The following is a 27814-nucleotide window of genomic DNA, read 5'->3' on the forward strand; positions in this document are numbered from 1 at the left end:
CATAGACATACAGTGACCCACACTTTTATTTCCTATGCTGAGGCTTGAATCCAGGCCTTTATACATGCTAAGCAAACAGTCTATCTCCAGCCCCATGAAATTCATAAAATTGCAAGCTATGGTTCAGTTAGCAGCTTTTCACTCTGATACTTAAAAGCATCATTAAGAACTGCTACTGTGTACTTAATCTTTACTTAAAATTGTAATGAACAGTCTGGGTGCTGGTGGCTCATGTCTCTAATCCTAGCTACTCAGGAGCCTTAGATCTGAGGATGGTAGTTCAAAGCCAGCCCAGGCAAGAATGTCTGTGAGACTCTAATCTCCAACAAACTACTCAGAAAAAAGCCAGAAGTAGTTCTGTGGCTCAAATGGGACAGTGCTAGCCTTGATCACAAAGAGACTCAGAGACAGTGCCCAGGCCCTGAGTTCAGGCCCCAGGACCAACAGAAAAACAAACAAAAAACTGTAAGGAAAGAAGTAGGATATTCTACTGATGCCACAAATGTTCAGATTGGCAAGGAAAAACCACAAAATGCTAATGAAGTCATGAGGCGGATAGAGAAGATAACCTGTATTCATTCACTGGTCATAGTAAAGAGAAGTGAAGAAGATTTTCCAAAATATTAAATTACTACTCAAATATATGTATATTTCTATGAAATACACATTTGCTACTAACAGTACTTTACTAAATGATGAGGGCTGCAAAAATAACATCAAACAGTTAACTGAGTTAACCTAATTATGTGTCAACACTCATTTATTCTGGATTGCAGAAATATTTCTGCTTCTCTATTTACAACTTCAATCCAATTTTACAATTACAGCAAACAGACAAACTTATGAGACAAGACCTTTAAGTGTACTAGCAAATACTTTATAGACTAGGCAATTTTCAGAAATACTGATTTGGTGGGGACTTTCTGGCTCAAGAATTTTAATGAAAAATTCAATTAAAAGATTTGCTTTAGAACTTTAATATGGGGGTAATACTGAGGTTTAAAACCAAAGCAGTGAAGCTGGCCGCTGGTAGCTCACAACCACCCTAGCAATTTGATAATGAGATTGGGAAATTGCAAGGCCAGCCTAGGCAGAAAGTGCATCTTTACCAATGGGAAGCTAGACGTGGTGGTGGTGAATGGGTCAAATTTACGAATTTCTGAAATTTACCCATTTCCCGTTAGCCTCAGTGTCTCACTTTCAGTAAAAAGCAAAAGAACAACTCTCTCATGTTCAAGTTTGCCACCCTAGCAGCTTTATCACTGAAAACTTTGTGGTTTAACACAGAGGTAAGTTGCTATGCTAATAAGACTGTTACAAAACACACTTCCAGAACAGTATTTTTGTAATCAATTTGTAACTTTTGTTTCTTAACAGATTGTGGTCAGCTGTTTTGCACCCCTCCCTTGAAGGAAAAGGTATTAGTTCCTTTTTTCCAAGTGGCCAAAAGTCCCTCATTTTGTTCTTCAAAAAGGTTGAGTGTCTCAGTACTTTCCATACCACCCACTTGTAACATTCTCCTCCCCCTTTCTAGGTACATCGGCCTGATCTCAACTGTAATCGGAGCTCAGTCTTTGGGAATTATCTTGCGTAGCCCACTGGCGAAAATAACTCCCAGTCTCCTCTGTCCCCTCACCCCACTAACAGTGGTGCCAGAGACTGTCATCCCAGCAACGGCAGGAAGCCTAATATAAGTGAATCACATTCAGGCAGGTAGGCTCCATCTAAAAGAATAACCAGAAAAACAAACACAGGGCTGGAGATGTGGTCGGAATAAGAGTACTTAACTAATTAGTAAGCAAGCTCCAAGACCCAGAGTTCAAGCCCCAGTATCATCTAAAAATAAAAAACAAAAAGAGGAGAGAATCCTATATATATCCTACAAAGTTAAGAAGAGTGAGGTAGGAAGTGGAGAGGAGAAGGATGAGTGAGAATGTTGAAAGAGGTGACAATAATCAAGATATATGCTATTCATAAACTGGTGTGCTAAACAGCAACTCCTTTGTATAACTACTTAAATAATAGATTTAACTACATGGTATAAATAATTTGGAAAAATTTCCCAAACTCAGTAGACAAGAGGAAGAAGCATTATGGGAACTACATGGTCTAAGACTCTATTGTATTATTTAATCCTTAATGTTTTCAGGCTTTACATCTTTATGCTACAGAGAACAGTATTCTCCTGAAATCAGAATGGGTTTCTTAAAGGGTATTCATTTTCCAAGATCATAATTTTCTGTTCTGTTTTTTATTCAAAACATTTAGGAAAAGAAAAGGACAACAGGAAATTTTACTTATTTTCTCCTACATTTTCTTATACATGCTTTCAAAGTCATTAGAAAATAAGGTTATTTCCTTTACTGGATATCATGTACAAATTAGCTGTATAATAAATGTTTCTTGAAATGAACAGGAACTTTACACCAGTGTCATTATGTAACCTTTAGGAGAAGAAAATTTAAAATTAAAGATTGGTAACATAGGCTTACCATTTTAACAAAAACCTGTGAAAGGCCATGATCAAATTAAAATTTTTAACTGGTTTCCTTTACTACTCCTACTCCTATTACTACTGTTTGGCCTACAAGTTATACAGCTTGTAGTCAATTTAAAATTCTTCTGAAGAGTCTATTTCATGAGTTAAACATGTACAAAGAACAAAAACGAATATTCTGCAACTTTAGAAAAGAACATTACATTGTATAAGATGGAGGCAGTCAACTATAACTAAAGGCAATACAGCAGTGAAAAACCTAAAGGTAGGATTTCAATACTAAATAGGTTTGCTAAGTCTTGGTTTGCTTCAGTAATCACTGAGCTATACTTCAAGTATCTCAACTCCTATCTCACCATTCCATCAACTGTTCAATGCAAAAACAGCAGGAAAATATCTGAATTTGTAGTGTTGATAATACATGTTTTAGAACATTAGGAATATAGTTAATAAGAGTAAAGTAAATCAAGAACAAGAAAAAAGGAGGTACATTTATTAAAAAATAAAAATAGTACATAGTCTCTGATGAACAACCAGAAAAAAACACCCATTCAGAATCCAAAGATATCCAATATACACGGTAAGAATGTACACACATTAAAAAAAATCAAAGACCCATGTTTTTAGAACTTTTAAAAGGAGAAAAAAAAATCTGGCTTTCTTCTGATGGGGATTTGCCTAAAACACACTATGATAGACAAACATTCCCTTTCCAATGTTCCTTACAATATGGTACCAGTACAATGTGTGCAGTTACTTGGATGAACACCTTGCTTCTGAATAAAGTCAGTTTCTGTATGGATGATCCAGAATATAAATCAGTGGTTCCATTTCATAAAAAATATTCACAGGCTGGAAGAGCAGTGACAACCAATTTCCAAAATCTTCAGTTTTCACAAAAAGTACAGACTATACTATTAAATTTAGATGCTTTCAACATTATTTTGCATGAGTATCAATGGTTGTATAAAAATCATTGTAAAATCTTAAGTTGGTCAAAACTAGTGTCTCTACAGATCAAAGTTCTTCACCCTTAGCATGGCTGATAAGACTTTTCTGCCTTTGTCACTAATAATGTTTTTCAAATCAAAGAACTCTGAAAGAAAAATTTGCACTGCACATGGAAGACAATACCACAAACGTCATACTCAACTTCGGTCTTAAGACACACACAGTTCCTGTGGGATACTGGACTGTGCTAGTTTATTATCTTCAGTCTTTTCTTGTCCGGGGACGTGACAAGTAGTCTTCCGTTTAAACAATCGAAGACTCAACCGTAGTAATTCATTGTCTACCACTGGAGCATTTGTATAAGCTTGCTTTACTGTGCCCTATTTGAAGAAAACAATAAGGAGGAAAAGATGTATTGTTAGTTGATAAAACAAGTGGGTGGTCACTAAAAATATCAAAGTTATCAAATCCCTCTAATTACAACTTGGTGAGAATTCTTATTTTTTATTTTTCAAATTTTTATTATCAAACTGATGTACAGAAAGGTTACAGTTTCATACGTTGGACACTGGATACATTTCTTATACAGTTTGTTACCTTGTCCCTCATACCCCCCTCCCTCCTCCCCCTTTCCCTCCCCCCCCCACGGAGGTGTTCAGTTCACTTACACCAAACAGTTTTGCAAGTATTGCTTTTGTAGTTTTGTCTTTTTTTTTTTTTACCCCGTGTCTCTCAAATTTTGCATTCCCTAATACCAGATTTTATTTTGTGCTTTTTCTGTGTTGACCGATATAATCATGTATTTTTTTCTCCCTTAATGAATGAATATGGAGGGTTACTTTGAGAAATTGTGGTATACTGAGGTACTTTTTCATTCTCATATTTGGGTACATATTAATACATTGCTATATATTTATACATTGGCTTTTTGTATATTGCTAGATTTGATTTCTTAATACTTTTCCGAGGATTTTTATGTCCACCTTCATGAGAGATGATGATCTATAATGTTCTTAAGAGCATGATATGTTTGTAATGTTAGGCTCATGAAATATGCTGGAAACATTCTTGCCTCTTCAATTATTGTGTAGAACTGGTGTTATTTCTACTTGTAGTATTTGGTAATTTTGCTAACAGAAACTATTCTAGGACTAAAGGTTCCTCTTTCAGAAGACTTCAAACTAAAAATTCAACTTTAAAAGTAGATATAGAACTAGGTGCTAGTGGCTCACACTCATAAGCCTAGCTACTCAGGAGGCTAAGTATCTGAGGATCGCAGTTTGAAGCCAGACCAGGCCAGAAAGTCTGGGAGACTCATCTCCAATTCATCACCAGAATACTAGAAGTGGAGCTATGGCTTAAAGTGGCAGAGTGCTAGGCTCCAGCAAAAGAGCTCAGGGACAGCACCCAGGCTCTGAGTTCTATAGTGCCATGACTGACCAAAAAATACTTATAAACTTTTGGTAGTCTGTGATTTTAAAAGACTAAAGCTTTAACACATTCAACTCATTTCCTCTAAATTATCAAATTTATGTGTAAAATTTATTCATAGTATTCCTTCATTATTGTTGTTGATGTTATTTTTTTCATCAGTAGAGATTGAACCCCAGTAGAAATTGAACTGCACCACTGAACCATATTGCCTGCCCCCTTATACTTCTAAAATGTGTACAACAGTGATATCTCTACTTTCATTCCTAATAGTGAATTTGTGTTTTCAGTTTTTTGTGTTTTTTTATTTTGTCAATTGTGGCTAGGGGATTATCAATTTTATTCATTTCTTTGAGGAATCAACTTTAGATTTCACTAATTTGCTCTAATTTTTCCCTATCTTCAGTTTAATCCCTTTCTATGATTACTGCTACACAGTTTGTATATTTTTAAATGAGATTTAAAGTAATTTATTATAGCTGTATTCTTTTTGTATCCGCTACCTCCCTAAATGGAGATTACACCAATATATGAGGACAATAGTTTTCCACTTTTTGTCACCTGGTAATAAGTCTACCATTGTCATAATAAATGGTCCTATTCTAAATTTTTCTTTTCTAATCATACATAAGTTAAATGCTTTTATTTTTCTTCACATTTTTCACAAGGCTGTTATACAGCCTATGTGTTATTCAGCCTATGAAATTTTTTCTGTAGTTGTTTCCTGTTCTACTTACACACTCACAGCATCTCTCTCTCTCTATGCAAACATGTGAGACCTACCTGCTTATGCTAATACTTTTAACAGATTAATCTGAAAGGTTAATTCTTTTCATAGCGTATTTATAATGTGTCATTAAAACTTCTATTAGTGTATTTCACACTATACTGTCTGTATCTTGGTAATTTCTTTGGTGTGTCTATATGCGTGTATGTGTCTTGTACTGAGGGTTTAGAAGGTTCTGAACATTGTCAGGGGTGCTCTTGGTTATTACGATTTTTGAGGAACACTATGGCATGGTTGCAGGATGAATCAACTAAGATTTTAAGTATGTTTTATACAAAGGGGACAGGATTCTAATAAGATTATAAACCACTCTATCTGAAATTACTTTTCCTTGGTCTTCAATGAAAATAAATTTCCAATGTTTTCTTATCTAAAGAAGCTTTTTTACAAGTGCAAAAGCTTTCACAGAATGAATATTTAAAACTTTGTGCATGAAAGTTTGAAATCCACACATCGATACCAAAGTGAGTGAAATAAATGTATTATACATTTTTATATAATTCTTTCTTTACATGTATAAAATACTAGAAGCCAAATTGATAAAAGTGAGTTGGACTGTAACTTCACTTTTTCAAGCAATCAAATGTAAAACCAAGGTCATCTGGTTCAGCACTTTTGCGTTTTTCCCCTAAGAAGCAACAGTACCTTCTCATTCTTAACAAGCTGCTTTCGGATTGCAGAATCCCGCCTGAAGCACAGGGCTTTACAACAGGGTCCAAGATTGCTCAGAAGACTTGCCCTTTCTTCTTTTCGTAGTAATGCAGCCATGTTGAGAGCTCCCAGTTCATGTTCAAAAAGACTCTCTGCATCTTTCAATACAAAACACATATATTAAATTTTCCTAAGATGAAAAGTATTATCAGTGACTCAACTGAATACTACGTGATTCTATGGTTTATTGAAGTTAGAAATATTGGTGAAAATTATTTTATATTAAAGGTGACATTCTCTGTAGAAGGCTGTCAACATTTAGTTACCTTGCTAGCTTTAAATAAATAAGATACAAGAAAAGCAGACTTTGGAGGGAGAATGGAGAGACTGAATACTGAATGAGAAGAAAAGTTTAAAAGAATTACTGAAATTAAATTCAGTATATTCTTCACCACCAAGTTCTAAATTTCAGAACTTTATTCATATGAAAGACATAAATGCCATATATATGTGTATACATACACCTACATGAATGTAATAAAACTCAAGAGAATGCCCTCTAAAAAAATCAGCTAAGATGGAAAAGTGATTAGTTGTTAGACAACTCTAAGTTAGAGAGAAAACATTTAAAAGGTTACAAAAATAAAAGAAACGAGGAAAGATTTGATTAAAAGAAGTAAACTGGGTCAAAAAATAGGCAAAAAGTACAAATAACAGAACAGGACCAATCAGTAATCCAAATGAATAACGAAGTGTTGGCAGAGAGTAATAAAGGCCTCAAGCAGTGTCTCTATCCTCTATTCATACACTGAGATCAAACAGATTACTGTTAGACCCCAGAACGAATACCAGTAAATAGCATCTAACTAAAAACAAACGAAAACCAGTAAATAGCATATAACTAAAAACAAACACATTTGATTAAGAAGAACCAAAGCTATGTGACATATTTGAATTTTCAGGACTACAGCATGATTAATATGATTAGGTAATTAACAAGAAACTAGTTTCATGCAATTTATCTAGACAACAGGTATATAACAAGTGTAAACCATAACTCCAAAGCAGTCCCCAACCTCTGCAGCCTGTTGCAATCATCTGAGGAACTTTTTAAAATGTATCCAACCTACAAAATGAGAATCATCATGGCTGGACTGGATTACCTTAAAAAAGGCAGCTCCTCAGGTGATTTACCAATGTTTGAGAGCACCAGTGACACCATCATTAACCATACAAATAACTGAAAATATAAATATGTACAGATAGTACATAAAAAGAATTTGCATTGAACACATGCCCTTAAACTGCTATGAAAATTTTCTTTTTATTGGTATCCTGACTTTTTGTATTTACAGCAGCAGAATATAAAATACTTGTTTTTTCAAGAAGCCTCTAAATTTCCTGAGAGCACTTGACTAAATTTTCATTCTTTTTATGGTTTTGAGCTGACCAGCAGCAAATTACTCAAAAGACAGACTAATTACATACTAAGATTAAGTACAACAAAGGATACACTATAATCGGGAAAGTCTAGCTCAAAAGAATAAAACCATAGTAAAATGAAAAAAAAAAACCTAGAGAAAAGCAATTTAAATTCCACTATGATTCCATTTTAAGTTTAGTTGTTGTTGTTACTTTTTAAAATTACATATGGTATGAAGGTATAGTGTCGTCAGTGTTGGGTCTCCAGAACGGATGGAATACAAACAGTAGTTACAAATCACTGCATAAACATTTACAGAATATGTAGGCAATGGCATAATTTTTATGAACAGATAATCAGACTGGATATGGAAACAAAACTAAGTCCTATTCTGGATGAATCACATTCAGTTGATGAATCATTTGTCAGTTCTCTAATACAGTCTCCACAGCAGCTTCAAATAGGAAAGGTCTGATTGTTAAGCAACAAACTCTCCATATACTTAAGCTGTCTCATGTACTTAAGACTTAAGTCATTGTTAAGGAACGGTCAAATTTTATTTCATAGTTAGCAACATTACACTAGATTGTAAGTTGAAATGCCATTAGGAAAAGTCACAGAACCAAATAGATTTGGAGGTGGATAGCATCTTTAGGGTTTCATTCCCTCAATTTACAGATAAAATTGAGGTCTATGAGAGTTAACTTTCTTAGGGCTACTGATATAACCAAAGTAGAAAGAATGGGGCAAGCACCTAAGTCTTTGGCCACTATTCAGTTACTAAAGGTTCACAGTTGTTTTATTCGTATATTTCATATACATACTGTTTATTGCATATACTGAAATAAGAATTTTGCTTGTTTATGTTGACAGGTGAAAGGACATGGATTCATGACAGTCATATATTTTTTCAGTTTTATGTTGTTAGTAAAAAAATCTGTTGTTTCCATTCTGTAGAGCAGGATGTCTTTGAGCTCACTGTCTTCCTAGCACTGTCCTCCTAACTCAGCTTGGGATTAGATTATCACATGTGCTACCATGCTTGAACAAACCGTTTTTTTTTTAAACTACAAGCTTTTTACTTTCAGGGATATGACACAGAATTAATGTAGTCTTTACTTTCTTTTCCTTTGTTTTACCATCTACTTGGACTCTCCTTGTTAATAATAAAAGTATTGGAAATGACAGCTAAAATGAACAAAATCAAATGAAGACAAATAAGATAAAAAGTCAATGTGACCAAGTATTTTCAGACTCAATGGTAGCAGTAAATAGGAGCAGTAAATAGTAACTGTGCTGTTCTCAGTGTTTAAGTGAGTTAGTGGTCATGTTACTCCTTACAACCACTCCAGGAAGTTTTTGATATAATCATTCCCAACTACAGATGATGGAAGGATCACATGGAGAGATCAAATAATAGCTAGTGCAGTGTGCCTGTTGAAATCCTGACCACTTTGCCCTATGGACCAAGCTGAAATACATTTGGGAAAAATTCTATACTGCCACACCAAAGTTCTGCTTTATTTAGCTATGAGAAAACCATTGTGTACTTCAACACAAACCACTGTGAACTTGTGTGTTAAACAAAATCTTTGGGTATTTTGTTTTGGTTTAGTTTTTGTTGGGCTCTAGAGTAGAGCCCAGAGCCCTATGCATAGAAAATACATGCTTTATTATGAAAAGCTATACCTGTGCTCAGCCCCAAAATTATTTGCAGTTAGGTGCTGGTGGCTCATGCCTGTAATACTAGCTACTCAGAAGGCTGAGATATGAGGATTGCCGTTCAAAGGCAGCCCAGGCAGGAAAGCCTGTGAGATTCTTACCTCCAATTAATCACAGAAAAAAAGCTGAAGTGGTGCTGTGGTTCAAGTGGTAGAGCACTAGCCTTGAACAAAAGGAGCCCAGGGACAGTGCCTAGGCCCAGAGTTCAAGCCCCAGGACTGGCATAAAAAATATACAAAGTGCATTTTACTATTTTTGCAACTTGTCTGTGCAAATTAGATCTTTCTCAAGATCTAAGAAATTCTGATCCTGAGTAAGGAATGATAAAAATGAAGTCTTCAAAAAGCATTTCATATAGTATAAAGTACTATACAACAACCAAACAGAACTCTTTTCAGAAGCATCTTAATAGTTTTAACAGATATTATATAAAGTAAAATGGAATTACCTTTAGGTTTCTCTAGCAGTCTCTGACATGTTTCTTTGACTTTAGTAAACAGCTCAGAACCTGCCAACTTTTTGGAAATCCCAACTCTCAGCATAACAGCTCCAGGAGTGAATTTTAAGAGTGCAGCTCCAGGCTCCCGTGGTTCTTTGGGGTGTTTTGGCAGAAGACCAGACCAATCGACATCTATCACATCTAAAGGATCTGTCAAAAGTGAAATAGGTTTATATTTTGCATCAAAAAATAGTAGTCTCATCTATAAACAAATACAGCTGGTCCTCCAGTTTCAAGGATTCCACATTCATGACTTTGACCAATCACAAATTAAAGATAAAAGAAGTTTGTACCAAACATTTCCAGATTTTTTTTCCTATCCTTTACACTAAACAATATTGTCTGACAACTCCATAGTATTTACATTGTAATGGGGATTACAAGTAAGTAAAGTATACTAGGGGTTGTGCATACATTACATTCTGATAGTAAGTCACTTCATAAAAAGGACTTGCGCGTTTACAGACTCTGGTATCTGTAAGAATCCAGGAGCCAATCTCCCATGGTTTTATTACCCAGGGTGACTATGTGCTCAGTAAGGCCCCATTAAATTATATGTACTTTAAACCAAAAATGTCATATTGTTAAAGGTTTTCCCACAAAAACTAGTATTTAGAATCTAAAACCCTTACAAATAAAAAAACATGTTCCCACCAAAAGAAAAAGGTAAGTTAAACCATACCCATAAAATAACTCACTTAAATTACATGGAAGACTCTCGGAAGATCTCCATTATTTCATAAAGATTAAATCTGGTGTTTTGAAACTTGGTATTAGAATCCTACTTTAATCCTTAACCTAGGGGTTAAGCCTAAGAGACTATTTAGTTTAAATATCTGCACACACATACATATAAACAAGTAACTCATTATGATTTTCTTTTAGGAATCTGATACCATAGGCAAATAATCCATTGAAAATGAATACTTAAGTATGTATTTCTACTCAGAAACACCTACTACCAGAAAAGGACAAAGAATAAAAAAAATCACACATAACTTCCACATTAGAAAAATGTAAAATGTAAGAGAACATTTTAAAAAATTAGTAATATTTTACATATCCAAACCAAGCAAAGATCCTCACTATGATAAAAGGAAAATATGTCTGAACAATCAGACACTAAGGTGAATCAATGAAAATGTCAAGGAGGGGTACTTCATGGTAGTAGAAGTGAGAAGAAGTACATACAATTCTTGAATTTACAGAATTGGGGGAAACAGTGTTGAAAGAAGATTTCAGCTAACATATATTTCTGAATTGCTGTTTAAAAGGTTGGCCTGTGGCACAAAAGCTCAGGACAGTGCTCAAGCCTCAAGTACAAGCCCTGCAGGATCAGCATCAAAAGAAAAAAAAAAAAAAAAGAAGAAGAAGAAGCTGGCTTGTAGTACCACAGTTGTGAAGCACTGCACTTTCTATCTACCTCCATGTCAAACACTAGGAGGAAATCAGTATTTGGTCAAATTTCAGGTCATATATCATGATTCTTAAAATTCAGAAAAGGAAATCTTAGAATTTTGCTTTTTTCAAATAAGGCTCTTTCATAGTCAATATCTACTTTAAAATGAATAGTCTCATAGGGGAGAATTTCTTTATACTGACCTTTCAATCTTAAAATTATAATGGAAAAAAATTCTAAGTGCCTATATGAATACTTAAGAGCATAAAAGGGAACAAAGGATACAGATTTTTTAAAAAATGCTCAACTACCACTGCAAACCATTACCTGGCATCTTCTCCTCATCCTGCTGGTCTTCTCTCTTTTCTGCGTCACCAGCCAGAATTTCATCTAGTTCATCATCACTGATTGGCTCATACCCTTCTCCAGCACCAGATCCTAATGAATGTGCATCATCTAACTTGGATTCATCATCTCCTGCTAAACAGACATCAACTTCATGTCAAAGAAAGCATTAAAAGGGATGCCTAAATCAAATCAAAAGAGAGAAGCTGTGCACATCAGAACCATGTAAAATAATTATTTTCATCAGAAAATTATACTAGTCAAATGTGATAATTCTAAAACCTTGAAATTTAATTTGCTAAATTTTTTAATAGTAAGAGTACAGTATGGTCAAGAGAAATACCAAACCAAGTTGTACAGTTCATTGGAAAGTATCAGAAATAAGAGCTATTAGTAATATATTTATTGATAAGGACACTGTATTAGTTGACAATAAAACTTTAACATTCAGAAAAATCTAACTTCAAAGGCTTCAACAATTTCTTTAATGAAACACACAAATCTTGTAAATCTATTTTATTCACCAATGAATAAGATGTGGGGACTATATAAACACAGAACACATTTTCATTTATCCACCACTGACTGTACCTTTACTATGGAACCTTTAAGATAGAAAGATGAAAAGCTATGGTTCCTAAAAGTGAGTGGAAAAATCATAGACAATCCTAATACAGTATAGGGATGCTATGAAAGATGCACAAACAAAGTGCTATGGGGAGTGGAAGGAGTGTCTTTAGCAGAGAGGGCTTCACTGAGCAAGTAATGCATGTACTAGGGCCTAAAGCTGCAATAAGAAAGAGATAATAAAAATGGAAAGAAAAAAATGAAAGGACAAAGAATGGAAAGAGAATAAAAAGGTCAGGTCAGTCTGTCCAATAGACTGAAGGTAGTAAGTCTTCTGTGAATCTGCAGCACATAAACAGTATTTAGCCGAATCCACTGTATTAAAAAGTAGACACATATCTCTTAGTAGATACTTCAATGGGCCATCCGTTATATATGCATTTCCATTTGACTTTACAAAAGGCAATTCTACCTCAGCTCCTTTCATATTACATTTTCATCTCAATTTGAGTATAAACAGCATGAACTCATGAGCCATGGTTGTAAAGGAGATAAAACCTTGGGGGCATAACTGAACATAATTAATCATTGTAATGGTTCTCTGGTAACTGGAGTCAGTCTGGCCCAGTGGGAGTGAGGATGGAAAGCAGAGGCAGTGGGGGTGGCTCCACAGAGCAGACTGGCTCTGCCTGGCCCAAGGGCTGATGTAGACTTCTCTGTGTTCTTGTTCAGAGTGGGGAGTACCAGCAGGATTTCAGTCAATCTGCCCTTAAATGGTTGCAGGGATGTTATTATTCCGCGTTTGTTCTCAATTGCCCTACAAACCACTAAACAGAAGCTAATAATATTTGACCTCACTGAACTAAGAAGTTACTTGATTTCTATACTTTTGTGACAGTGATACTGTGTAGCTTGTGTGTAGCTTAGACCAGCTTCAAATTCAAGATTCTCCTACTTTAGGATTACAGGTGTTACCAGCATGTCCATCTGAATTTATTTTTTTAAAAGATGTGAGAAAAAAGATGTAAAGATCATTATTCAACGCCCACAGTCATTGCAACTAAGCAATCTTTTATTTCAATGGTTAGGCATTAAAGAAAACCAATTATTTCATTCTTTGATTTCTCTCCACTCTCCTACCTTTAATTTCAGTCACTACTTCTCATATTTCATTAGACTTATCTGAACCAAATTTTGCACTGAAAATACTGCTGACAGAACACTTTTCCTTTCTTTTTTTTTTTTTTAATATCGTAAGCTTTTTCCTTATGAAGCCATGTCTTTTGTAAAAGAATAGTCTATTTGCCTATTAGTGGATGGCCTTTCAAAGCAAGTATTTGTTCCTCATAAAACTGGACAAGGAGAGAGCTGTGTAACAGGGTGTGCACTCACCTTCCACACTTTCCGTTCTCTCAGCTTTAGTCATATCATCGAATCCCTGTGCAGACCCCAGATCCTTATCCATTCTTTCTTTATCCAAGGCTACAGAGTCTCTGGAACCGCCATCTAGGTCTCTTTCATGTTCATTCTCCAGTTTTGCTTCACTGCGCTTCACAGACTCTATTTGAGAATTCTCAAAAGTTCTATCTCTGTCTCGGTCCCTTTCCATAGAGTCAGGAATTAATCTTTCTCTTTCCCTGTCCAAGTCTCTCCTTTTGTCCCGTTCTCTCTCCCGTTCCCGCAGTCTCTCCCGATCTCGATTCCGTGACCAATCTTTATCAAGTTCTCGGTCCCATTCTCTCTGCCGTGTGTCTCTCCTCTCTCTCTCCCGCTCCCTATCATGCTCATATCGATCCCGTTCTTGAAGCCTGTCTCTGCTATCAAATGACCCAGATCTTGAATGGACTTGCCGATCTGACTCAGGAGAACTTCTTCTTGAACTATGGCTTCTTGAATCTTGGCGATCTAAAATCAATATGCCATACCCAAAGTTAACATACAACAAAATAGGAACAAAATGCTTAGTTTATAGGGTTCTTTAAAAGTTACAATTTATTTTCTATGTTCTACATATATTTTTAACATTCTCTTCATATACTCTGCGTATTTTTACGTTTTACATTTCCTCTCCCTCTTTCCTCTGTCCCTCCTTTTCTCCTTCTCCATCTCCTTTTTCTATCCCTCTAAAATATAACTTTGAGGAAAATATTATGGCTCTCAGAATGTCAAAGTAAGTCTTATAATTCTTATTGCAGGCCCAAAATAGCTTAGTATGTATGTAACTATATTATGCACTGGTAGAACTAATTACTTAATTTTAAAATCTCTTCGTTATCATATGTTCTGTGGTCAAAAAAGTCAGTATTGAATTCAGGAACATTAAAATGGGACATGAATTGAAACCCCCTGTTCAACAAGCCAGATCACTTTAAGCCTGATATTAATCTATTAAAACTACTGAATTATTATAAAGTTAGTAACAAAGTGATAGAAAACAAGTGAGTTTTTAATGGGATGGCTAAATTTTTTTTTTAAGTCTCACAAAACCTAAGGTAGTTTATAAAGTAACCAAGCTTAGAATGATCATTTGGATAAAATATATAGCACAGGAAACACAAAATTCAACTTATTACCAGAAGAAGTACTTCGACTGGGTTCTCCACGCTTCAATTGATCAATCCTAGATTTTCTCTCCCCTGTGACTTCCAAGCTCTTTGTTTTTTCCCTATCTCTTGAGCCACTATGCAGCACTCTTTTGCGGCCACCTTGGTCGTCCCCACTGCGGTGGGCGGAGTCATTGGATGGGGAACGCAGTCGGCCAGAGGTGTGACTCCGGTTACTCCGGTTGCTCCCCAGGCTGCTGCTCCTCTTTTGGTCTGCCAGCTTACGGTGTGGGGTGTCCTCTATAGTCACATGAGGAGCCTCTACTTTTTCCACTCGTGTTCTGTGGCATTTTCTATGTGAGTCTTCACCAGCAAAAGTAGCACTGCCAGAGGAGGAGGGAGTGACAGGGGTGGGTGTGGGCGTGGCAGAGGTGGCAGCAGGCACAGGGGTGGAGGTGAGGGCTGAGGCTGCCGCAGTGGCAGTGGACACAGGAGGAGGGGGAGGAAGAAGTGAAGACAGAGGTGAAGGGGTACTAGTCGCAGTGGCAGCAGCAACTGTGTGCTCTGATTCCATCACTTCCGTACGGTCAGGCACATCCTCATCAGACCAGTCACTAAAGGCAGTGTCTTCCTTCTTCAGAGGGTCCTCTAGCGGGCCATCCTTATCACTAGAAATTTCAACCAGGTCCTCTTTGGTGGTGATTGGAGGAGTCCGTGGACCTCTTTTCCTCTTACTTTGCTGGGTGGCTTCTTCATCAGAAATATCAGAATCTCCTTTGGATCTTTTGCGCTTTTTCTCAATATTTTTCTTCTTCTGTCCTTTTTTAGGTGAAAAGACTTGACCATCTTCAGATGTTGTCTCGATACTACCCCTCTCTATTCCAACATCATCCTCTTTCTTTTTCTTAATGGGTTTCTTCTGAAGCTTTGCTTTTTTCTTACTTTCATCATGAGCTCGATCAGATAGCTCACGATCTTCAGACTGGTGGTGGCCAATCAGGTCCTGGGCACGTACTCTTGAGTTCTCCATGGCTTCTGGTGGTTCTCTCTGTCTATCTACAGAAGAAACTTTCTCTTTCAGTTCTTGCTCATCATAGCGCCTCGAACTCTCCTTTCTTTCTGGCTTACGGTCCTCTTCTTTCCATCTACCCTGCCTATCATCTGTAAGATGTGATGGGCTGAGAGAACGAGATTCTTGAGGTCGTACAACCTGGCTCAAGAGTCTGTGCTTTTCATCTATATGGAAAGATAATAGGTAACCATTTTTTTTAAACCAGGCTGCAACAGAGCACATGACATTGAAATAATACTAGGATAGCCTCTCCCTTTTTGTTTTAATCATTTGGGCAAAAATATAGCTTTAATTAACAACAGTGGGAAAAGAAAATGCCATTGTAACAAAATGACTTTGTGTGTGTGTCCCTAGTACTGGGCTTGTACTCAGGGCCTTGTGCTTTTGTTTTTTCACTCAATACTGAACTCTACCACTTAAGCCACAGCTCCACTTCTGGCTTTTGTTGGTTAATTGGGGATAAGAATTTCTTGGACCTGTTTGTCTAAGCTGGCTTCGATCAATAATTCTCAGACCTCAGCTTCATGAGTGGTTAGTTACAGGTGTTTATCATTGGTACCTGGCTTAAAATGGCATTTATAACATATATGTTAGTTATATAGAAAATGTACGGCAACAGTATAGCAAGCAAACTATTAAAAACAACAAATTATCAGTTGCATAGTTTCACAGCTACAAACAAGTATGACTACAGACATGAAAGAGCGACTGTGCTTACTTTTGTCATCTCCACTGTTGTAGGTGTCACTTTCAGGAGAATGTTCACGCCTGCGCTTAGGTGACTGCCGAGGGCTGGCACTTCCTTCATTCCTATAGCGCTTCCTAAATTGGGCAAGTAAATGCAAATTACAAAATGCTGATGGTTGTTTTTCACTAGCATTTCTTTACAGTAACTGTACTGTCATCTGCATCACACAAAAGACAATACGTATTGTCCTTAATAAAAATCTGCTAAAGAGTTGTGGATTTTAAAGCACAAGGTAACATTTATTTCATTATACATGGTCATTCAAAGTTAAATAGACAAATTAAATATAAATACTGCAAAGCGAAAACAAGTAGAAATCAATATATTAATGTGCCTTCCGATATAAACACTCTTCAATTTTACATTCTTATGATAAGCAAATGCCTTATGCTGAGAAGGAGAAAATCTGGCATTACTTCTGTAATCCAACAGTTGTGAGTTCCACAGTACTTATAATACAACTTTAAGTTCCTTAAAGTCATAAAACCTTATCTTTCTCTTCTAAAACTGAGGAGATGAAAGTCCTCCTGATAAAACTGTAGTAAGGAATAAATGAGTTATGCCATAGTTTTCCTTCCCCCTCCTAGAACCAGGATACTCACTGAGTGAAAAATTAGTAAAATGATTCATATGCTGACTGTATTTCTTGTTCTTTAGATGAACTGTAAATGAACAGTGAGTTATATATTTGGGGTGCTTATATTCTATAATGTTTTATTTAGTGTTTTCTTATATTTTCCTTCAATCTTGACCACTATTTTAACTGACTCTATTTATAAATACCATGGTCAAAGCTGTGAAATATGCAGTGGCCCACCTCTCTGTACACAGGTGAGTAACCAAGTAGAGAACTTGGCCCAGGAGTAGTATGACTACTCACAGGCACCAGCTGGTTCAATTCCTTATGCACATTTCTTCCAAATGAAAGGTGGCCTATTTCTTCAGTGCTCAAATCTACACTGGCTTAGTGACTCCTTGTATGATGTGAGAATTTAATGAGTGTGACACCGTACAAATCTGGAAAGAAACGAGAGGCATTCCTGCTTCTGCTTTTGCTCTCATGATTTGCCTTACTATTATATACAAAAGCCAACTTTGGACTTCAACAGGACCATGTCACATGGCGGAGAAGGCACTCAAATTACTAGACATGTGAGGAAGTCCACTTCGAATCATCAAGCCTAGCTGAAATGTCAGGTTGATAATCGTTGCTTTTAATAAACTTTTGGGGGTAGTTTGTAAACATAGCAAGAGATAACGGATATAGTAGAACATTTCAGTTTAAATAAAGTTTTAAAACATAAAAAAATTATTCTAAGGAAATATATAAAGAAACAAAACTATAGTAAAACAAATACTGTGCCAATTCAGCAAATCTACATGACAGTGGTTTGAAAAACTGGTTTTCTAGATAAGTCAAAGCACTGAGGCGACAATCTGATTAATGTCAACATCAAGCTATTAATGTAATTTAAATTGCTTTTTTGTTATAGTTCTGTGATTCCTATGTTCCTAGGGTCAACTCTTGAGTCTGCTAGCAAGAAAAACTTTCACTATTATAAGCAGAAGAGTAAAAGCACAGAAAAAGAACAACTCATAGAACTAGATAAAAGATGTGATATAAAAATTTCAGATTTTTTTTTAAAGTGCAGATTTCAAGTGGTCAGAGGAAGAACAATAATATGTATGTTTGCCTATATGTGTTAAGTGTCTACAAGGTTTATAATAAAATAAAGCTTTTCCTAAAATGTGGGGTGAGGAAAGCAGGAAATAAGGCAGGGGTTATAGATCATCTAATGCAGAATGGAAGAAGGCCCCATTCATGTGCTATGTTGTTTGTTCATAACTATAATCAACAATAGTAAGGATGAAAAACCTGGCTAAGCCCACCTCTACACTTTAGCTAGGGGAAGACTAGCAGAGGGCTGCTAGGCTGACAGGTAGAACCTTAGACAGTCTTTTTCACCATTTGGAGAAACCCTTTTTTTTTTTTTTTTTTGGCCAGCCCTGGGTTTTGGACTCAGGGCTTGTGCACTGTCCCTGGCTTCTTTTTTTGCTCAAGGTTAGCACTCTGCCACTTGAGTCACAGCGCCACTTCTGGCCGTTTTCTGTATATATGGTGCTGGGGAATTGAACCCAGGGCTTCATGTATAGGAGGCAAGCACTCTTGCCACTAGGCCATATCCCCAGCCCCTGGAGAAACCCTTTCTGAGACAGGAACTAATACAACGGGAAATCAGGGAGAGAGATATTATTCCTAATGCTTTGTTTCAAAATCAAGATATCATCACATCAGAAGAAACAAAAGCTAATCTAACTCATAGCTCAGCAAATCAGTCATTTTGGCTTAAGAAAGAGAGAAAAAAATTCCATCAGATACATCACATAGAACATATCTTTGGCCCTAATAACCTATTGTATCTTCACAGCACAAGAGAGGTCACTTCCATATCTCTCATTTTCTTCTAGCTATGTTTTGATTTTAAGGATGTTTCTAAAACATCTGTGAATGTTTTGCTGGTACCTTAAGAAGTGGTAATGACATATGTAAAGGCATAGGAAACATGGCAACCACAGGGCAGTAACCCTTAGTGACTAGTCACCTAATCAACCAGTTTGAAGGGATGTGATGGCACACAAAGAAGTTCACTATCACCTTTACATGTGGTTCCTGTGAGAAAAAGTTTGCAGCAGTCAAGAAAGCTCGCGTGTCATAGAAAATGTAGTTATCTGGGTATGGTGGTGTACATCTGTGATCCCAGCCTCTTGGAAGATGGGGGGAAGTAGGATCCCCAGTTGGAGGGAAAACATAGGCTCTCAAAAACAAAATTTAAAAAAGGGGGTTATGGGCAAACCTCCAATGAAAGAGTGTAAGCCTAGCACGCACCATGACCAGGGTTCAATTGCCAACTCTGCCCAACCTTTTTTCTTTGTACATTACTTAGACTTTATTTTTGTTATAGAAACAGGAAATAGACCTGTAGATTATTTGTAGCCCCTGAATTCAGCAACAGAATTAAAAACTGATTTTCTCATTTTTTTCCATGCAATGAAAAACCCTTTAAACACACCACACTTTTGAATTCTTACTGAAATATAGCTTTGAGAAAATGGGAATCATTCTTACTTTGATTTTCTCTCATCATGCCCATCTCTGGGATTCCTATCTTCTCGGATATCTTCTCGCTTGTCTCTGCGGTCATCCCGTCCCTTGTCTTTGTCTTCCCACTCCCTTTGGCGTTCTCGTTCCTTCTCCCTTTCTCTTGCCCTTTCTCGTTCCCGCTCTCGCTCTCTCTCCCTCTCCCGTTCTCGCTCTCTCTCCCTCTCCCTTTCTTCTCTCTCTCGCTCCCTTTCTTTTTCCCTGTCTCGTTCCCTCTCTCTTTCTCTCTCTCGATCATGGTCACGATCTCTCTCTCGTTCACGGTCTCTTTCTTTTTCCCTTTCTCTTTCTCTCTCCCGTTCTCTGGCCCGTTCTCTTTCTAGTTCTCTTTCCTTTTCTCTTTCCCGATCCCGTTCACGTTCTCTTTCTCTCTCCCGCTCTCTGTCTCGTTCTCGCTCCCTATCTCTGTCCCTGGCCCTGTCATCTCTTCTATCATCCACCCTGTCTACTCTTCGTTCCTCTCTTCTTTCATCACGCTCAAGCTCGTCATTTCTCCCCTGATGTCGTATTGGTGAGCTTGGTCTTTGATCTACAATGAAAATCAAGTTTTGTCAGTGATTAATCTGGCAACCTATAAGTAAAACAGCATGGCAAATCTTAAAATTTTGTCTGAATATAGGGTCACATTGGCAACAAATTATAAATCAGCTTCTATATTTAATTTCAATAATGCAATATTATAATAATCAAATAATAATCACCCCTAGACCTTTAAAAATGTTTGCTTAAAGTCAATTTTCTTTTGCCCTCTTAACTATCATGTGTTCTGCTCCCCATCAGCCCCCTTCCCTCCTCCCACTGATCCACCTGTGATCTTTTGTCTGCATGCTCCCTACCCTACTCCAGCCCACTGCTCCAACCCCACTTTCTGCCATCTCTACCCTTCACCTCTGATCTTCTCTGTCCCCCCAGCAGGACCTGAGAACACTGGTGGCAAAGGATAGGGGCAGCAGGAGGTGTAGAACATAGGAGCTGAAGGAAAAAAAAAATTTCCCTCGTAAGTCACACCTCTAATTTCAGGCCAGATCATATACACATGAAAGTGCAGTGATTTTATATGTGAAAAATATGGAATAAAACATATGTCAAAAGTGTGGCTGCAATAATCAATCCCTTATCATACATTAGAATTAAAGACACTATTGTCTAACAGTTGTGGAACAAGTAAATGTAAAAAGTATCTGAACTGGTAATAAACTTATGAGTAACTATTAATTACTGATAATCTCACTTTTGTTTCAATCTATACAAGAATCACATAAACACAGAGAAAAAGACCAGATGCCTGGATGAGCAAGAAATCAATCTAAGATAAAGGGGAAAAAAGTGTCTAAGATCCACAAACTTTTAGAAGAGGCAGCCATTTTTGACAGCAATTATTATATTCTAGTATGATCTATGCTACTGCGTTGCTTATATTTTCACTCTATAATGTATATTGGTTAATTGATAAAGAAATCATATTTTAGTTTGTTAAGTGAAATACCTAACATCCATTTACTATAAAGAATAATTTTAGAATATTTCTAGGGAAGTACTTAATAAAGTAAATTAAACTTTCCTCCCTTATCACCGATGAAAACGAGATACCCATATTTACTACGTAGGGATTTTGTTTCCAGACAGAAAAGTTTTGAGAATTTAGAATCTAAACAATCTTTTCCCACCTTACTTCTTAAAAGCATAGAAATATGGCCCAGAACTATGGAAATTATGCTTCAAAATTAAGTACTCATTAAACCATTTTACTTTTGCTGAAACCAAGTTAATTTAAAAATGGCTCTACAGTATTTAGAATCCCAGAATGTTATATATCCATATTCTAGACAGTCTGAATTCCTAGTTTATGATCATAACCAAATACCCTGAAACAAAATCAAAACTCTATCTTATAGGAATCTGCACTTTAAACTTCTGAATATAGGAATACCAGTCACATATAAGGATACTGTCACATATAAAAACCTTAATTTTTCTCAACCAAGATGACAACTTTTATTTCCCAAGTTTTGAAAAAGGAAAGAATATGATCACGCCACACTATCTTCTTCACTATCATTCCCCTGGAACATGCTGCTCTTCAAAGATGTGCCTCTTTTCAGATGTTTCCTCATCTTGATGAACATACCCACTCATGAAAGCTGCCAAGCTCTTAATGAGTCTCTCATCAGTCCTTTTCCTTGGCTTCTTTTCTTCATACCAATTACGGCATGTCACCACTCAAACCTCATAACACAATTTGTACTATTCTAAATAAAGCACACAGTCCTTTCAGTCCTACATATCTGTTTATGCTGTACCTTTACCTGCAAAATGCTTCCTCCACTGTTCCTCCTAGCAAACATGTATCCTTGACATCGTAGTTAAAGCAGCTTTTTTGAAATTACTTGGAATTGTTTGCTTCTCTGTCTTCTCATACAACTTTATATAATAGTAGCAGTTGCTACATTTCAACAGTCTACTCTATGATTAGACTATGAAGGTCAGATTTAAATATCTAGACACATCTCTACTCTCAACCTCTATCAGTCTCTCTTCTGCATACACAGAAATCTTCTTTTCTACCCTGAGACATGAAAGACTTTCCTAGCTCAAGAAATTTGTACCAAGTCTTTCCTGCACATGAAATCATTTTTACCCTTAAAATGCTAGTTTCCTCTGTAAAGCTAGTTTCTCTCTCCCATTTGCACCTAAATAATTTTTCCTCAATTTTTTTTAACCCTCCAAAGCAGATTCTCTTATTTCTTTTTCTTCCTTTGGTTTCAGTCAATGCTGGGTTTTTTGACAGTTTCAGTAAATCTTTTTGGAGGTGAGGAGACTCTTCACCACCGAGTTATACAAGGACAAGAACTGCTATATTCTAAATGCTGATGTAGACTCTCAATACCTCAGAAATATACTTCTATCTCAGTCATACAATTGATATTTATTAAGGTGATTACAGTAATACACAGACAACTGGACTGGTACTCAAAAGACCTGAGTTTAAGTCCAGTTCTAGAACTTCTCTGTAATACTGAAAATGTCTAAGTGAAATCTCCAAGATTGTAAAATATGGATTATCTAACTTTAGAGACTATTGTAAAGATTAAGTAAAACAATATATATAATGATATTATCAGCATTCTTGTCGTCCAGTAGAAGCAAGTGTGTGGTTGAACTAAACACAGGATTGAAATCAATCCTACTGCTGAGTTCAGGCCTGAGATGAGGAAACCTGAGCTAGGATAGGAAAATAGATAAGCCAAGTATCAGGACACAGTATAAGAGAGAAGTTGTCAAAATGCAAGGGAAGAAATAATTTCAGAAGTATGGAATGTAAAAACTCCAGTCCTACCTGTAACTGAGAAGAACCTAATATACCTTACAACCCAATGTATTAAGCTTACCTTTAACAAACTCATCTCAACCAAAACTCCTGTCTCTGGGCTTGTCTATACTCTTTAAAGTAGACAGTACCTTAAGAGAGTTATTCTTATTACTATTTATTTCAAGAAATAACATTACCTCCTTGATTCAGCCCACACTAACAGATTAACATTCATCAACTGATGAATATTTCAAACTCAGCACTATAATAAGCCTTACTTTAAGATCAGCCAAACACAGTGAGACTTTCCTAAGATTTTTAGAGGTTAACAATCTTAATACAGACAATAAAAGCTTGCCCTGAGACCCCATTCTTAAATATAAAAAAAAACTGATTTAAGAGACCATATAACAGATTAACCAAAAATCTTTGGCTTAAGACATACAAGAGTACAAAATTAGCTAAAGCAAATACTATGTGTTCTCAGAACAAAATATGAATACAATATGACACTCAAAAACCCCAGACCTATTACCATTTTCTTCTGGCTCCTTTCTGGCTGTCTTTAGAAAATTATTGATTTTAAACTATTAAACTACTCACAGCTAGTTTAGTGAGTAGCATTATCTTTGCCGAATCACAGTGTCCCAGACTGGCACTGTATCATCATCTACACATTGTTTCAAGAGTCTTGAACTATTTGGTTAAAATGGGAGGAACAATAGAGCATCCCAGTTCTTCAACTATGCTGTTTTATCTACTGGTAGCTAACTATTTACATAATCACTCCTATACCACATAGACAAAGATTATGTGAATAAACACAATAGTTTCAAATATCCTAAAAGATATTTGGCATTATAAAGTAAATTGATATCCATTAAAAAAAAATTCCCTTGGCTCAAGTTAATAAAATTCTGTTAACAAACCTCTTTCTCTATTATCCCGACGGTCTCGCTCTCCATGTCTTCTCTCAAAGGAAGAATCTCTGTTGTCTCTTTCAGGGTATCTGTCTCTTTCAGGATAGCTACTTCGAGTTTCCCAGCTGTCATGATAGTTGCTACTACTACTGTGACTATCAATTTGAGAACTTCTTGTGCCTCGACTTCCTAAAGAAAGGATATTCACACAAACATTTAACAAATATTAATACTTTTCAACAAGTTTCACTAGTTCTTTTCTCCCCAAACAGTACTATTATTAATTTTTTATCCCAAAATGTGGTAATCACTAAAAAGAATATTAAATATTAGATTAGAATATCTGAGTTTGTCTAATGATTGACTAGAATAAACCAAGTCCCAATTTTTTTCTATCTATAAGAAGGCCTGAGAGTGTGACGCAAGTGGTAGTTAGCACCTTCTTAGCAAGCATAAGGCTCAGAGTTCAAACCCTAACTATAAAGAGAAGAAAATCAGGTCATATAACGACAACATAAAGCAATATTTAACCCTCAAAACAACAAAAATATACCTATTATACACAAAAATAATGTAAAAATGAAAAATATTAATATGCTCTACTGCTTTAATTAGTTTATAATGAATTATTTCATTATAAAACCAAAGTAAGTCAGATGTCAATGGTTCATGCCTATAATCCTAGCTCAATAGGAGGCTGAGATCTGAAGATCTCGATTTGTAGCCATCCTGAGCAGAAAAATCTGGGAGACTTTCCTCCCCAATTAACTAACAAAAAAGTAGGAAGTATAGCTGTGGCTCAGCCTTGAGAAAAAAGCTAGAGATAATGACCAGACAGTGAGTTCTAGCACTAGCACTGACACCAAAACAAAAAGCAATGACAAAAAGAAAAAGCAAGGTAAGCTGAGTACTCAGGAGACAAACATGTGGAAGATTGTAGTTCAAAGCCAGCAAAGGTCAGAAAAGTCTGAAAGACTGCATCTCCAAAATAACCAGCAGAAAAGTAGAGATGGGGACATGGCTCAAATATTAGTACACCAGCCCAACACATTCAAATCTGATAGAGGAGGGCGGGGGAGAGAACAAAGGTAATTTGGCAATATGAAATGTTATCTGAAATTTTTTATTAAAAGAGGTGGGAAAAGGATGTTAATAGTAACTTCATATGTAACAGACTCAAACTTGAACGTCCCCATGTGTTTTTCAGTGGTGAAGAGTTAAATCATGGCAGAACTATACCATGGAATAGTATTCAGCAGTAACAAGGAACATACTACTGTGATACATGCAACTTGGATGAATCCAAGAAGATAATGCTGATTTTAAAAAAAGCCAATGACAATAGCATCATTCTGTTTATGAAATACTGATGATGCAAGACCATCTTAGAAGTTACCAGGAGTCAGAGAGGTGGGAGGGAGGGGGTAAGCGCAGCTATAAAATAGTAACACAAGGAAATTTCATTACAGTTCAGTGTCTTGATTGTGGACAAGGCAATACAAGAACTACACATGTAATAAAGATGCAGTTACACACACACACACACACACACACACACACACACATCCAGTGAATCGGAATAAGCCTATGGATTATACCAATGTTTACTCCTTGGTTTTGTTTCCATACCATAGTTATGTAACATGTTAACATCAGAAAAACCCCATACATCATGCTGCAATTTCCTGTGAATATCTAACTACTTAAAAGAAGTTAAGCCTTTTAATGGGGATGATACAAGAAGAGAAAGAGTATGAGTATGGGGCTGTAAAAGCAAAAGCGAAAACTCTGGCAGGCTCTGCCCTCAACCTTACAACTCTACCAAATCAATCCTGATGAAGACGGGCGGGGGTGGGGGGGAGTTCATTCCAAATTTAAAAACTCACAAATAACCAACTCACCAGAAGTAGTCATTAGATAGCACTTCCTCAAGATACACACACACACACACACACACACACACACACACACACACACACACACACACACTTTTGCATATAAGAGGAGGCATTGAGACCTAAATAATTAAGAGGGCATTCCTGAATAAAGTAATGTACTTTGATACGTAAATACTGATGAGGAATGTCTTAGTAATTAAAGATGAAGAAGAAAAATTTTAAACAGCTTTTAAAACTATAAAAGTGCTACAGGCAAGGTGTTGGTAGCTCACACTTATAATCCTAGTTACTCAGTATGTCAGATGCCAGTAAGCTGACATTTGAGGAATAAGGCTTGAAGCTAGCCCAAGCAGAAAAGTCTTCAAGATTTCATCTCCAATTATATTTTATAAAGCAGAGATAAGAATGAGGAAATATACACATTTGCTGTGTCAAACATCTTTTTGGAAAGAGATATATAAAGCTGGTGAAAAAGAATGGTCAAAGATAGAAGGGAAGCTTTTTGACTATGCATCTCTTTTTTAAAATTCTTAATAATAGTGGATGCAAAATTTTTTGACTAAAAACTACAATTTATAATGGCAACAAAACAGACAGTAGGAAATGTATAAACTGATAAATTACTATAAAAACAGTTTTTCATAAAATTAAAATCTAATTTTTAAAATCTGCATATAAAAGGTTCAGGAAAAGCCAAGAAGTCAGGCACGGTGGTAATCTTACCACTCAGGATGATTGGGCCACCCTGGACAGCATAGTGAGATCCTGTCTCAAAATAAATAAGAAAAATAATTTCAAAAAACCATTATACAGGACTTCAGGAACCCTCAACACTTATATGTAATTTTGTAATATTGACCAGGGATTGACAAATAGGCCAACAGAAAGAGTTCTGTAGTTCGGTAGTAGTGTTTGAGAGTAGGGTAAATAAAGGGGTATTTACCCTAAATCAATACAGTAAACTATATAGCTTCAGTAATTTAGAGACAGTCATAAATACAAAGTCATTTGGGTAAATTCCTTTTTCCCCCCCAAGAAGAAAAAAATGGAAAATCACAAATCCAGATGATCAGACATTCAACTGACTAAAAAATCATAAAATAATAACAATGAATGTAAAAAATAATGTATTTAGAAAAGCAATCTTAGATTTAGTACTTGCTATAGGAACATATGAGATACAATTGACTAACAAGATGAAAAGCCTTACCCTTTTCAGGTATCTCTGGTCCTCTTCCCCTACTTCTACCCATGCGGTCATTCCTAATTTCACTCCGAGACTCATTTCTGGAGTCATTCCGCATTTCAGAACGAGAACTTTCTTCTCTCAAGTGATTTCTGCCATAACTCCGAGATTCATCCTGGTATGTGTCTTCCTTCCGATGTGTATCTCGACCTTCACGGTCTCTATAATCATGCGAGTCCCGGGTGGACCTCGAATCTCTGGGGTCTCGGCTTTCTTTGGTTTCTCTACTATAGTCCCTCATGTCTCTAGAGTCTCGGATGTCTCTGGAGTCTCTCAGTTCCCTGCGGTCTCTAGCATCCCTCCGATCCCGGCCATCACGAGGCTCTCTGTCTTCTCTGTGATCTCTCGAAGAACTCTGGTCCTGTTCATACTCTCGTTCTTCTCTTGTATCCTTTTCTCTGTCCCTTTTGCCTCTAGTCTCTGTAACACAATTGGAAATAAACTGTAATTCCTTTTACAGAGTTTCACAAAACTAGACTGTTTATCTAATAAAGAGCTTTACAATCTTATTACAATATTAATTCGTATTATTTTTTACATCAAAAGCAAAAACATAGACAAATACTAAATTAAACAATGTGTTTATTAAAATTCAAGAGGTAATTTTATTGACACCTGATAACTATATTTTTAATTGGATAAACT

The 27814-nt window shown here is 36.3% G+C and overlaps 1 protein-coding gene across 6 annotated transcripts in view; it reads right to left on the bottom strand.

The window, feature by feature from the left end:
* Nucleotides 1–551: 551 nt before the first annotated feature.
* Nucleotides 552–27814, bottom strand: part of Zc3h13 (zinc finger CCCH-type containing 13) — a 59843-nt gene continuing 32580 nt past the window's right edge. For 2 of the 6 annotated variants that reach the window (XM_048341349.1, XM_048341355.1), the window contains 12 exons: nucleotides 27134–27589; nucleotides 26647–26688; nucleotides 24035–24214; nucleotides 20684–20767; nucleotides 19763–20324; nucleotides 16606–16709; nucleotides 14846–16051; nucleotides 13665–14177; nucleotides 11688–11840; nucleotides 9911–10111; nucleotides 6312–6475; nucleotides 552–3828 (listed from right to left, as the gene is read on the bottom strand). In XM_048341349.1, the coding sequence (XP_048197306.1) occupies nucleotides 3658–3828; nucleotides 6312–6475; nucleotides 9911–10111; nucleotides 11688–11840; nucleotides 13665–14177; nucleotides 14846–16051; nucleotides 16606–16709; nucleotides 19763–20324; nucleotides 20684–20767; nucleotides 24035–24214; nucleotides 26647–26688; nucleotides 27134–27589 (3836 nt within the window). In that variant the 3' untranslated portion in view covers nucleotides 552–3657. The remainder of the gene's footprint in view (nucleotides 3829–6311; nucleotides 6476–9910; nucleotides 10112–11687; nucleotides 11841–13664; nucleotides 14178–14845; nucleotides 16052–16605; nucleotides 16710–19762; nucleotides 20325–20683; nucleotides 20768–24034; nucleotides 24215–26646; nucleotides 26689–27133; nucleotides 27590–27814) is intronic. The other 4 variants (XM_048341350.1, XM_048341351.1, XM_048341352.1 and 1 more) reach the window with 4 other exon arrangements.

This window comes from Perognathus longimembris, chromosome 3 (assembly GCF_023159225.1).
Source record: "Perognathus longimembris pacificus isolate PPM17 chromosome 3, ASM2315922v1, whole genome shotgun sequence".
In the NCBI taxonomy this organism is placed as follows: domain Eukaryota; kingdom Metazoa; phylum Chordata; class Mammalia; order Rodentia; family Heteromyidae; genus Perognathus; species Perognathus longimembris.